General features: G+C 42.7%; 1 protein-coding gene across 1 annotated transcript; it reads left to right on the top strand.

Annotated features, from left to right (window-relative positions):
- The first annotated feature begins 2,669 nt into the window (after nucleotides 1–2,669).
- On the top strand, nucleotides 2,670–8,731 carry olfml3a (olfactomedin-like 3a). The gene is made up of 3 exons (XM_039010053.1): nucleotides 2,670–2,937; nucleotides 4,707–5,013; nucleotides 7,287–8,731. The coding sequence occupies exons 1-3, from the start codon at nucleotides 2,827–2,829 to the stop codon at nucleotides 8,069–8,071; spliced, it is 1,203 nt and encodes a 400-aa protein (XP_038865981.1). The 5' UTR covers nucleotides 2,670–2,826; the 3' UTR covers nucleotides 8,072–8,731.
- The last annotated feature ends 4,044 nt before the right edge of the window (nucleotides 8,732–12,775 follow it).

Raw genomic sequence — 12,775 nt, 5'->3', positions numbered from 1 at the left:
CCATAGAGTTTGGCTGTCACTCCCTGACCTTAGAGATCATTTTTATGTCTCTATTTTTGGTTTGGTCAGGGCGTGAGTTGGGGTGGGCATTCTATGTTGTGTGTTCTATGTTTTCTTTTTCTGTGTGTTTGGCCGGGTGTGGTTCTCAATCAGAGGCAGCTGTCTATCGTTGTCTCTGATTGAGAACCATACTTAGGTAGCCTTTTCCCACCTGTGGTTTGTGGGTAGTTGTTTTCTGTTTTGTATGAGTACCTGACAGAACTGTTGCGTATTGGTCCGATCCTGACTACTCTTCATCAGACGAAGAAGATCGTTACAGAACTACCCACCACCAACGGACCAAGCAGTGTGGTATGGAGGAGCAGAGGGTTCAGGGATGTGCCGGGGATGGTGCCGGCTCAGCGCATCTGGCCTCCAGTGCGTCTCCTCGGCCCAGGTTATCCTGCACCAGCCCTACGCACGGTGTCCCCAGTTCGCCAGCACAGCCCAGTGCGGCCTGTTCCAGCTCCCCGCACTTGCCGGTCTACAAGGGGTATCCAGCCAGGACGAGTTGTGCTAGCTCTGCGCTCGAGACCGCCAGTGCGCCTCCACGGCCCAGTGTATCCGGTGCCTCAGCCAAGGAAGAGGCCTCCTGCATGTCTCCCCAGCCTGGTGAGTCCTGTGCCTGTGCTAAGCCCTAACCCTCCTGCATGTCTCCCCAGCCTGGTGTATCCTGTGCCTTCTCCCAGAGCCAGGCCTCCTGTGTGTCTCTCCACTCAAGTCGTGATCCATGGCAAGAAGCCTCCAGTGGTGATCCATGGCACGAAGCCTCCAGTGATGATCCATGGCAAGAAGCCTCCAGTGATGATCCATGGCACGAAGCCTCCAGTGATGATCCATGGCAAGAAGCCTCCAGTGATGATCCATGGCACGAAGCCTCCAGTGATGATCCATGGTAAGAAGCCTCCAGTGATGATCCATGGCACGAAGCCTCCAGTGATGATCCATGGCACGAAGCCTCCAGTGATGATCCATGGCAATACACCTCCAGTGATGATCCATGGCAAGAAGCCTCCAGTGATGATCCATGGCAAGAAGCCTCCAGTGATGATCCATGGCACGAAGCCTCCAGTGATGATCCATGGCAAGAAGCCTCCAGTGATTATCCATGGCACGAAGCCTCCTGTGTGTCTCTCCACTCCAGTGACGCCCTTCAGTCCGGAGCCTCCAGCGACGATCCCCAGTCCGGAGCCACCAGCGACGATCCCCAGTCCGGAGCCTCCAGCATCGATCCCCAGTACGGAGCCTCCAGCGACGATCCCCAGTTCGGAGCCTCCAGCGACGATCCCCAGTCCGGAGCCTCCAGAGTCTCCCTCCTGTCCGGAGCCTCCAGAGTCTCCCTCCTGTCCGGAGCCGCCAGAGTCTCCCTCCTGTCCGGAGCCGCCGGAGTCGCCCTCCAGCCCGGAGCTGTCGGAGTTGCCCTCCAGCCCGGAGCTGCCGGAGTCGCCCTCCTGTCCGGAGCTGCCAGAGTCGCCCTCCTGTCCGGAGCTGCCAGAGTCGCCCTGCTGTCCGGAGCTGCCAGAGTCGCCCTCCTGTCCGGAGCTGCCAGAGTCGCCCTGCTGTCCGGAGCTGCCAGAGTCGCCCTCCTGTCCGGAGCTGCCAGAGGCGCCACCTAAGTGGGCCAAGCCTAAGGTGGAGCGGGGTCCACGTCCCGCGCCAGAGCCGCCACCGCGGATAGATGCCCACCCAGACCCTCCCCTATAGCTTTAAGTTTTGCGGCCGGAGTCCGCACCTTTGGGGGGGGGGGGGGGGTACTGTCACGCCCTGACCTTAGAGATCCTTTTTATGTCTCTATTTTTGGTTTGGTCAGGGCGTGAGTTGGGGTGGGCATTCTATGTTGTGTGTTCTATGTTTTCTTTTTCTGTGTGTTTGGCCGGGTGTGGTTCTCAATCAGAGGCAGCTGTCTATCGTTGTCTCTGATTGAGAACCATACTTAGGTAGCCTTTTCCCACCTATGGTTTGTGGGTAGTTGTTTTCTGTTTTGTATGAGTACCTGACAGAACTGTTGCGTTTTGTTCCACTTTTGTTTTTGTTTCAGTGTTCAGGTGATAATAAACATCATGAACACGTACCACGCTGCGCTTTGGTTTACTCCTTCCTCAGACGAACATCGTTACATTGGCAGGATTTTCTTTTGCAAAGGAATGTTTAAAGAGAAGTTGTGGAAGTGATTGAGATTGTGAGCTAAAACATAGACAAAGACAAAGACAGAATATATACTATATACTCTGAGACTACGTGAAAGGGATTTGGTTGTACTCCAGCTGCAAATCCATAAACAACTGTCTATCTCTCGGTCAACAGTCATGCACGGGCGCACCCACCCACATACGTACACACTCACGCACGTACACACTCGCGTACACACGCACATGTACACACACATACACAGTGTTGCTCAGTGTCCAGTACAACAGTGCATTCACTTTTTGAGGACAGAAAGGGGCTAGAGGACAAGGCTCCTCCCTGGGAGTTCGTGAAAACATTCCAGCTACGTGAGCGAGCCAAAGAGTTTGAAACCCAAGAACCTGGCCCTTCTCTCTCTCTCTCTCTCTCTCTCTCTCTCTCTCTCTCTCTCTCTCTCACCTCCACACACACACTCTCCCACATACAGGGACACACACACACACACACACACTTCAACACACAGTTATTCACTCACACTCACACTCTGTAGGAAACCAACCATAAGTAGACCACAAGGAGACCGGACCAGACAGGAGGAAGTATTTCTGCTACCTGGACTTACGTACAGGACGCCCAGACTGTCCCTTGGATCTATCAACCATGACAACGGCTGTCCCCTTCCTCCTCTCCTTAGTCCTAGTCCTCACCAACGGTCAGTATTACTACCAGGGTCTCATGGATTATCTGGAGAACAGATTCCTTGCCATTGAGGTAAGAGACAAACTCCTAAACAACCGTTTTACATCGCACAACTCCACCTAAAGTGGTGTAGGAAAAGTTATAGGCAAGGAACAAGAATCAAATCAATGATGCAACTATGGTGAATCAAGTTTTCTTTTTGAATGCTAGTGAGACAACATCCTTCTGAAAGAACAGCAAACAGCAGTTACTGTGAAATCAAGGACAGAAAATCAAGGCCATGTGTCAGGCTTTATCTCTGACATTCTGCAAAACTTTAGTTCGCGCTCAGTGTCTGCCTGCAAGGTTTCTATTTATTTCTATATTTTTATGTGTTGACTAAAGCAATCCAATTAATACAATCTCTGTTCGACTCATCAACTTCTCTGGCTAAGGCCCTTAGAGAATATCAGTGGCCGTGAGCTGTCGTATCTATGCCTGAGTACTTCTCCTATTCTCTTTTCCCTTCTCAGAATACACACCAAGCAGTGTGAAACTCTTCATGAGGCGCAAAGATAACAACACATTGATAATGAAAACAATAGGAACATTTACAGCACTTACTGACAAAAAAACGATAATGGCAAAATCATATTCTTTAGAATAAGCAAGAACAAGTGTGCCTTGCAATTTCTCTTGGCCAAATGAAAATGCTGTCTGAGGCACTGTACAATATTCATTTAGTCAAATATAATATGCCAGGTTTGTGGGAGTGTATTCTACTCCTCCTATATTGCAGCTATTCTATACTGATTATGCCAAGTTTGCTTACAGTATATGTTGAGTGTGATGAGGTGTCCAAGTAGTGGAATGCAGCTCCGTTCTGTCTGTTTTAGATCCTACAGTATTATTAGCTACAGTAATCAAGAGTCCAGAATGCAGTCATTTATATGCACCAATCTATCCATTCATTATGACCATGTCATCAGTTTCCTCTTTCGAGGCATTTTCGAATATAGCACCCCAAAAATGTTGGAAATAGTGTGAGAATACAAATAACATTTACTTGACTGAAATGAATAATTGGTTTATCATTCAAATCTTCCTGCTCCCTCCTGTTCTTTTGATCTTTTAAAAAATATCCCTCCCATGGTGCCGCTGGCTCGACTCTTACTAATTAGAATAAGTCAATTCAGAAAGTTATTTTCGTTTAGTATTTTTATTCCAATTCAACCAAGGACTCACTCAAGTAAAAGAGAGAAAATTAAACTGTGGGTCTTAGACAGAGGAGAAATAATCAGTTGTTATTCCTTTTCATTCTCAACCTCTCTCGATGACATGATCCATTGGCGTAACCACAGTTTACGAGGGTGTCTCCTTTCCACACACTTGTCCAGGTTACACACTTATATATATATATAAATACACAGTATAAGCTACGTATATATAAGCACCCGCTATTTGACCTTTTGTCAATCTTAGTATGAGTCAACCTCTGTGGTTCACTGTCACTGAACCAGATCACTGAACAACATTGTGAGGATAAACAACACACTTGTTTCTTCTTGTGAGGTTTTGATGGTGGAATTGATGTTGATGGGTGCTGATGGGTGATGGGTGATGGGTGCTGCCACGATAAATGATCACGATGACCCTGGTTTGACACACGTTCAAACACCAACACCTGATACAGTTTTCTCAGAACTCTGTCCATAGTGTTGTCCTTGTGCCTAAGACCTGTGCGATTGGAACGAACTAGAGTCTGATACTAGGACAATTACATTCACCCAACATTACAGTAATCCTCAATCATCGGCCACACACCAAATCAACGTCCTCGATAACACATTATGCTCCCCCAGGATCGTATGCTCATATGGCACGAGCAGTCGAACCGCTACAACACAGAGCTGCGGCACTTCAAGAAGCAGACTGCTGAGTTTATAAAGGGACTAAACCAGGACCACGGTACCCTGCGACAAGACCTGGAGGGGACAGGGGTACGAGTGGACCGCGTCGAGAGAGAGATGGACTACATCGAAACCCAAAACCCCGCTAGGCCCTGTGTGAACCAGGCAGACAGAATGGTGGATGTGGACCTGGAGGTGAAGGAGCGGGTGAAGGAGAGGAAGAAAGGGGGAGAGGAAGATGGGTACTCCAGAGTCTTGGGTGAGTAGAGAGAGGAGCAGTGTATGGGGAGTTGGGGGGAGCGTGAGGCGTAGAACTCTGACGTCCTGTACAGGATGACTGCCTTTGATCTAGTGCCTTCATTTCCCTGCCTGAAAGAGACTTGGCTAAGGGAGACCTGTTGGCTTATGGAGCATGGTTACAGTATTTTTAGGCTTACAGTAAGCTCTTTACCACTCTTGGCAGTTGGTGTCCTCCCCTGAAAACCCATTCCACAGGAAAAGAGGCAGGAAACAAAGATTTGTTTCAAGTTATTTTTTTTTGCAATTTAGTGCTACATTTTTAATCAGTGGGTAGGCTAGTCATTAATTTTATTTTCCTATAGATTTATCGCTAGTTGGCTTTGAGTCATTTATTTCAGGGGGGGAACCAGTCTCCTATTTGTACTTCATGGACACGGGTAGTCTGGCTTTACTACCTACAACGTGACTCACAGCGGGTTGGTACAAATAATGTTGCAATTCAAAGTTCTATTTCACAGACAGTAGGTTCATTTAGTCAACTGTATAACCTCATGTAAAACACAGAGCAAACAGACGTCTCACTAAGAATTTCAACATCTGCATAACCCTCCTCAGTGATCAGGGGTTTCGGTAACACATTAACATAAAAAAAGGTTTATAAAAGGTTTAGAAGTAGTTTATAAACTGTTAATTATTTGTGTATAAATCTCAAATAAACAGTTATACCATTAATGTAAAGTGTTTACCAGGAGCTCTTACTCTACCTGAAGGGGGAACCAGATGCTGACCTCAGGTCAGTGGCAATACTTTGAAAGTCCATATTCAAGTGTAACGGATGTGAAATGGCTAGCTAGTTAGCGGGTACGCGCTACTAGCGTTTCAATCAGTTACGTCACTTGCTCTGAAACCTAGAAGTAGTGTTGCACCTTGCTCTGCAAGGGCCGTGGCCTTTGTGGCGCGATGGGTAACGATGCTTCGTGGGCGACCGTTGTTGATGTGTGCAGAGGGTCCCTGGTTCGCGCCCGGGTCGGGGCGAGGGGACGTACTAAAGTTATACTGTTACACAAGGAGTGTTCCATGCATACGGAACAGCACCCCCCCATTGTCAATGATTTAGACACACTCTATCCTGATTGAGAGGAAGTCTCTCTGTTGTCTTGAGAGCTAAAATTTACTTTTTATAAGCAAAAGGCTCTTGGAAGAAAAGACCACTTTGCTATACTTCAGCATATCTGTGTGTCACTCATCTTTCCCATTTTCCAAAGCACAATGTAGCTGTTTCTTCCACTTCCCTTTGATTGTGTTGAGTTCATTTTAATTTGGACTGCATTGAAATAGCCTGCTGCAGCCTGCGGGGTACATTATGTGCCCTGCATGTTGAAGTAGACATCAAAACATGTTTCAGGTGGGCAAGGACACAGCAGAGGCATGCTAACGCAACACAAGAAGGAAATGTGAACTGGATACCTGGATGCCAACCAACCTGGTCTCAGAGCATTTAGTAGTATTCTGTAAGTAAATCCGAGACACTCCATTTAGTATGATATGTAATGTTTCGTATGGTATGTATTCATCTGTGGATGTCCATCACATCTGACAATGATACGTTACGAATTACAATTTGTATTATATGTTACGAATTTGCAAAACGTACAATACCGCATGTTACGAATTTGCAAAATGCATGATATTTGACGAATTCTAGCTAGGTGGCTAATGTTAGCAGGATGGCTAATGTTAGCTAGGCTAGGGGTTAGGGTTATGGGTTCAAGTTAAGATTAGGGTTAAGTTTAGGAATTATGTTAAAGGGTTAAAGTTAGGGTTAGGGTTAGGGGAAGGGTTGGCTAATATTCTAAGTACTTGCGAAGTAGCTAAAAAGTAGTAAGCAGTTGAAAAGTTGCTAAAATTTCCAGGATGAGATTCAAACTTGCAACCTTTGGGCTGATAGACATTTGCATTATAAGTAAACATCTTTCCTATGTAACCATACTAAACGTAACATATCATACTAATTTGAGTGTCCCGGATTTACAATTACTATGTTACGTCTAGGCTATGAGACCAGGCTGATCAGCCGGAACTCATCTTTGATTTTAAAAACTACAATAGACCATTAACATTTATAATAGTAATATTTTATATGTTATAATAATTATCTGTTGTCATTTTATACAGTATACTGTCCACAAACGTCTTCATAATTACCAGATTTTTCATTACATCTGACAATGTTATTAAGACCACTCATGAAAACGGCTTTTCACGATACCATCTCCATTTCTCTATCAACAGATTGTATAGACATCATCTCCAGCATCAGAGCCATGAAAATCCTGAAGAGGATGAGCAGCCCCAAGGGCATGTGGACTAAAGATGCCAGGACCTCTAAGGTCTATGTCTTCAACGGCACGGCAGAGGACACCGTGTACCAGTTCAGCTCTGTTCTCGACTTCTCATCCTCCCCAGGAGTGGCCCACAGCAGGCCTATAAGACTGCCCTCTCTGTGGAGTGGCACCGGAGGTGCCGTCTATAACGGTTATGCCTACTACGTGACGGAGGGGGCCGGCGAGCTCCAGGTGATTAAGTATGACCTGGCGAATGGCACATTGACAGACAGTGCTGTGTTCCCAGTGGAGGTGGCAGACCATAGACCCGTCTACAGCCTCAACCCAGAGACTGCTGTGGACCTGGCTGCCGATGAGGAAGGCCTCTGGGCCCTTTACACCACCAGGGAGAGTGAGTCCATCAACCTGGCTAAGATGGACCCAGACAGCCTGGATATCGAGCAGATGTGGGATACACAGTGTCCCCAGGAGAACGCGGAGGCAGCCTTCGTGGTCTGTGGGACGGTCTATGTGGTCTACAACACTAGGGAGCCTAGTCGCTCTCGTGTTCAGTGTGTGTTTGACGTAAACGATATGGTGACCAATGAGGAGGCTCCGCTACTGTATTTCCCCAGGAGGTATGGAGTCCACGCCAGCCTTAAGTACAACCCTCAGGAGAAACAGATCTATGCCTGGGACGACGGCTACCTGATCCTTTACAAACTCTCCATGAAGAGGAAGCTAATGGTTTAAGTGGATGGACTAGTGGGCATTTTAGTCAAATAACATTTTAGTCAGAGAAATGGCCGGAAAACATTCTAATATGAAGACTATCACTGGAGACATATATTTGTTTTTTGATACCACTCACCCCACTGTCCATACTGTATACATTGTCTCTACAGGAAAATGTACCTCTGTATTTTTTACTTGAAATAATGCATTGAATTACTGTACTGTAGGTGCCCGTCATCAAACATATTGCTACCCCAGTTTGATATAAAGTTTATGTTGAATGGAGCTCTGAATTAGATTGGAATCGTAATATGTCTGCAACAACTGGATTTATTCAGGGCAGAGATCAGAAACTGTGTATAATTGAATGCCTTGATGGAATGTATGCCCCAGCTCTCCTCAAGATTTAATTTGGCTATTTGCATTCCACTTGTTTTAGTTCATCCAATTTCATTCATCCTCCCTTTGTTGTTCACTTTGACATAAGTAGTCGTGAAATTGACAGTCTCCGGCTAAATTCTAAGTTCATCTGCACAATCAGAGAAAAATATAATGTCACAAAAACTTTACAGAGGAGAAATCTTACATAAATACAAAACAAATATTACGTGTGCCACCATAATTCATCATACACTACCGTTCAAAAGTTTGGGGTCACTTAGAAATGTCCTTGTTTTGGAAAGAAAAGCAAATTTTTTGTCCATTACAATAACATCAAATTGATCAGAAATACAGTGTAGACATTGTTAATGTTGTAAATGACTATTGTAGCTGGAAACGGCAGATTTTTTATGGAATATCTACATAGGCGTACAGAGGCCCATTATCCACAACCATCACTCCTGTGTTCCAATGTCACGTTGTGTTAGCTAATCCAAGTTAGAAAACCCTTTTGCAATTATGTTAGCACAGCTGTAAACTGGCAGCTTCATTAAATAGTACCCGCAAAACACCAGTCTCAACGTCAACAGTGAAGAGGCGACTCCGGGATGCTGGCCTTCTAGGCAGAGTTGCAAAGAAAAAGTAATATCTCAGACTGGCCAATAAAAAGTAAAGATTAAGATGGGCAAAAGAACACAGACACTGGACAGGGAAACTCTGCCTAGAAGGCCAGCATCCCAGAGTCGCCTCTTCACTGCTGACGTTGACACTGGTGTTTTGCGGATGCTATTTAATGAAGCTGCCATTTGTGGACTTGTGAGGCATCTGTTTCTCAAACTAGACACTCAAATGTACTTGTCCTCTTGCTCAGTTGTGCACAGGGGCCTCACACTCCTCTTTCTATTCTGGTTAGAGCCAGTTTGCGCTGTTCTGTGAAGGGAGTAGTAACAGCGTTGTACAAGATCTTCAGTATCTTGGCAATTTCACGCATGGAATAGCCTTCATTTATCATCACAAGAATAGACTGACGAGTTTCAGAAGAAAGGTCTTTGTTTCTGGCCATTTTGAGCCTGTAATCGAACCCAGAAATGCTGATGCTCCAGATACTCAACTAGTCTAAAGGCCAGTTTTATTGCTTCTTTAATTAGGACAACAGTTTTCAGTTGTGCTAACATAATTGCAAAAGGGTTTACTAATGATCAATTAGCCTTTTAAAATGATGAACTTGGATTAGCTAACAACGTGTCATTGGAACACAGGAGTGATGGTTGGTGATAATGGGCCTCTGTACGCCTATGTAGATATTCCATAAAAAATCAGCCGTTTTCAGCTACAATAGTCATTTACAACATTAACAATGTCTATACTGTATTTCTGATCAATTTGATGTTATTTTAATGGACAAAAACAAGGATATTTCCAAGTGACCCCAAACAAGATTTAAACAATCTTTAAATGTAACTTTGCACCACCATAATTCATAACTTCTGTCTTTCGTTCTTGCAAAATAAATTGAAATTAAATAAAATGTAAATACGCAACAGATAATTCGTTTTTGTTCAATTTATTACACACTCATATTATGAGTCATTAACAATTCAGGATTTAAAAGGAAACAAAAATAAATAAACCCTAGCAGGCTTCAATTACAAGAACAGTTGTCAAAACAGTTATATTACAAGTACAAATCTTCAATAAAAAATTGGAAAGTCAGTGCTCTCCATGACAAATGGAAAGGATACAAGATCATATTGAGAAACACAACAACAATAATAACAGACAAAGGTCTTTAAAACAGTACATCAACTGAGGCAAAATTTATATAACATGATATTATTACATACTATGGAAACAAACACACTAGTCCATATTGTCAGAACAGAAGATCATCATCATTATTAAACACACCACTGAAACAGAGGAAGAATAAAACTACAGTCAGTTATTTCATACATTTTTGTCAAATAGAAACAAACTTGGAGTCAAATATGTAATCAGAAATGTAATCAACAAGTGTATACCTACTGTATATATGTGAAAAAACATAAAACCATACTTTTTTTAACAAACTGGAGTGAGTCAGATATGAGGAGTCTACCAGTAATGGAAGGAAGGATCTTATCAGGATTGTAACCAGTAAATATAGTATGTGAGGAAACCTGAACAATCCTATTGTGAAGAAAGACACAATAATGGTGTTTAGGGAATCCATCAAGTGACTCATTGTATTGTGTCTCATAGACCTACCAACTGCTAATTAGAGAAAGGTCACTGACTCACTGCAAGACATTGGCCTGCGACTATCGCTAGGCTAGTTTCCCCCACACTATCTGTCTGTATCTCTGTCTGTCTGTTTTGTCTGTCTCCCAGACGAAATGAGGTAAACGCCTGCTCTCTCTAGAGGAAGGAAATGGCTAAAACAGTGATCTAATGTGTATATGTTAAGTACATTTGTTCACTTTCACCATGCTTCTTCTGCATCCTCTCTGTTTGATTTATACCATCTTCAAACATGCTTTTGCTGCATAGCTGTAGTCAGGCGGAAGCCACATTGTCATCTGGATGGCCATTCCAGTACTATCATTAAGTCACTATAACCTCCTGGTTTAAAAAACAACTACTACTACCAAATCTCAGTGCCAAAATTGTGTAGATAGAATGCATGGAGAAAGAGTTCAAACACCTACTTCTACAAAATCTCAATTCCAAAGTTATGTAGATAGAATGCATGGAGAAAGAATTCAAACAACTACTTCTACATAACCACAGTGCCAAAGTTGTGTTGACAGGATACATTAATGTAGAGGCTTTGGTTTAGGGCACTCAAGAGCTTAAATTAGAGAAGGTGCCTCTTAAAACCGCTCCTTACATTCTGTAAACAACACCCACTTCCTGATACCCACTATACCAACCTGTTTCTGTATGTGCTTTCAAACATGTGCTTGTCAATTAGTAAAATAATCAAAACACTGTCATGGTCAACATAAAATAACATTAAGGAAGATTCCTGATTTCTATTACATCTTACATAACCCAACTGGGTCAAACAAGAACCCTTCTAATCAAATTGGTATCTTTAATTTACAATCTGTAGAAACTATGAAAAATATATGGCAAATAGATGTTCAGAGATAGATGGGAGGGGTTGAGTGGAGCTGAAGGGTGGGACTAAAAATAACAAGATAACTCATGTCCAATATACTGTGTCCGTAAAATGTATTTAGGTTCAGAACTTTATTGAAACTGCACAGTTAAAAATATATGGCAAATAGAAATCAAAACTGGATGGTCTTCAGAGCTAGATGGGAGGGGTTGAGGGTATCTGAAGAATGGGACTAAAAACAAAAGAAAGCTATTGTAAAATATACTGTGTTCATAAAATGTATATCGTATGTACAGTATAAGCTGGAAGTAGAAGCCTCAGTGTTGTTGTCCATTAGTTTACTCCAATTAGGGGAGAGGTGGTAGGGTTAGGGAAAATAATAAAGGAAAATATATATTTTTTAAATATATATTTATATATATCTACAAAAAAATATATATGGTGGATTGGAAATGATGCAGACAATTACATTGATGGAAAATAAATAAATAAATTGGTAGCCCATGTTTGGTTGCACAAGTTATTATCAAAAACTATTTGTAATCCCTGCTGTATTTTCTCTAATAATTGAAACAATACATTTACTACATAGCGCAGAATATAATGAGTCTCACTGGAAAGAAAACATGAGTTAATAATGTATAACAAATGCCATTTAGCAGACGCTTTTATCCAGACATTTTCCGAATGGGTGGGTTGGGAATTTCAATGACTGACATTACTTTAATCATTTTTGTGACAGAACAAATTATAGTCTCCCTTTGCTACAAACACGTTTGGCACCAAAAAACTATACACCAATCGGGTTGTTTTCTTTTGTCTGTTTGATACACATTAAGTTATTGAGATGACATCAATTATTAGATTGTACTCATAGTACCACAATGTAGAAATATACTAAATAACCATTATAATCAAACCAATATTATTTTTTACCTTTTTATACAGTCAAAAGTTTGGACACACCTACTCATTCTAGGGTTTTTCTTTATTTTTACTATTTTCTACATTGCAGAATAATAGTAAAGACATCAAAACTATGAAATAACACATATGGAATCATGTAGTAACCAAAAAAGTGTTCAAGAAATCCACCCTTTGCCTTGATGATAGCTTTGCACACTATTGGTATTCTCTCAACCAGCTTCATGTGGTAGTCACCTGGAATGCATTTCAATTAACAGGTGTGCCTTGTTAAAAGTTAATTTGTGGAATTTCTTTCCTTCTTAATGCGTTTG

The sequence above is a fragment of the Salvelinus namaycush genome, chromosome 16 (genome assembly GCF_016432855.1).
Source record: "Salvelinus namaycush isolate Seneca chromosome 16, SaNama_1.0, whole genome shotgun sequence".
Lineage (NCBI taxonomy): Eukaryota > Metazoa > Chordata > Actinopteri > Salmoniformes > Salmonidae > Salvelinus > Salvelinus namaycush.
This window is presented reverse-complemented; position numbering and strand designations above follow the sequence as displayed.

Excerpts from the sequence above, each read along its gene's own strand:
- olfml3a (XM_039010053.1), top strand. The coding sequence starts at position 2,827 with ATGACAACGGCTGTCCCCTTCCTCCTCTCCTTAGTCCTAGTCCTCACC. Across the intron at positions 2,938-4,706 it reads ACAGATTCCTTGCCATTGAG|GATCGTATGCTCATATGGCA; the intron begins GTAAGAGACAAA and ends ATGCTCCCCCAG. Across the intron at positions 5,014-7,286 it reads TGGGTACTCCAGAGTCTTGG|ATTGTATAGACATCATCTCC; the intron begins GTGAGTAGAGAG and ends CTCTATCAACAG.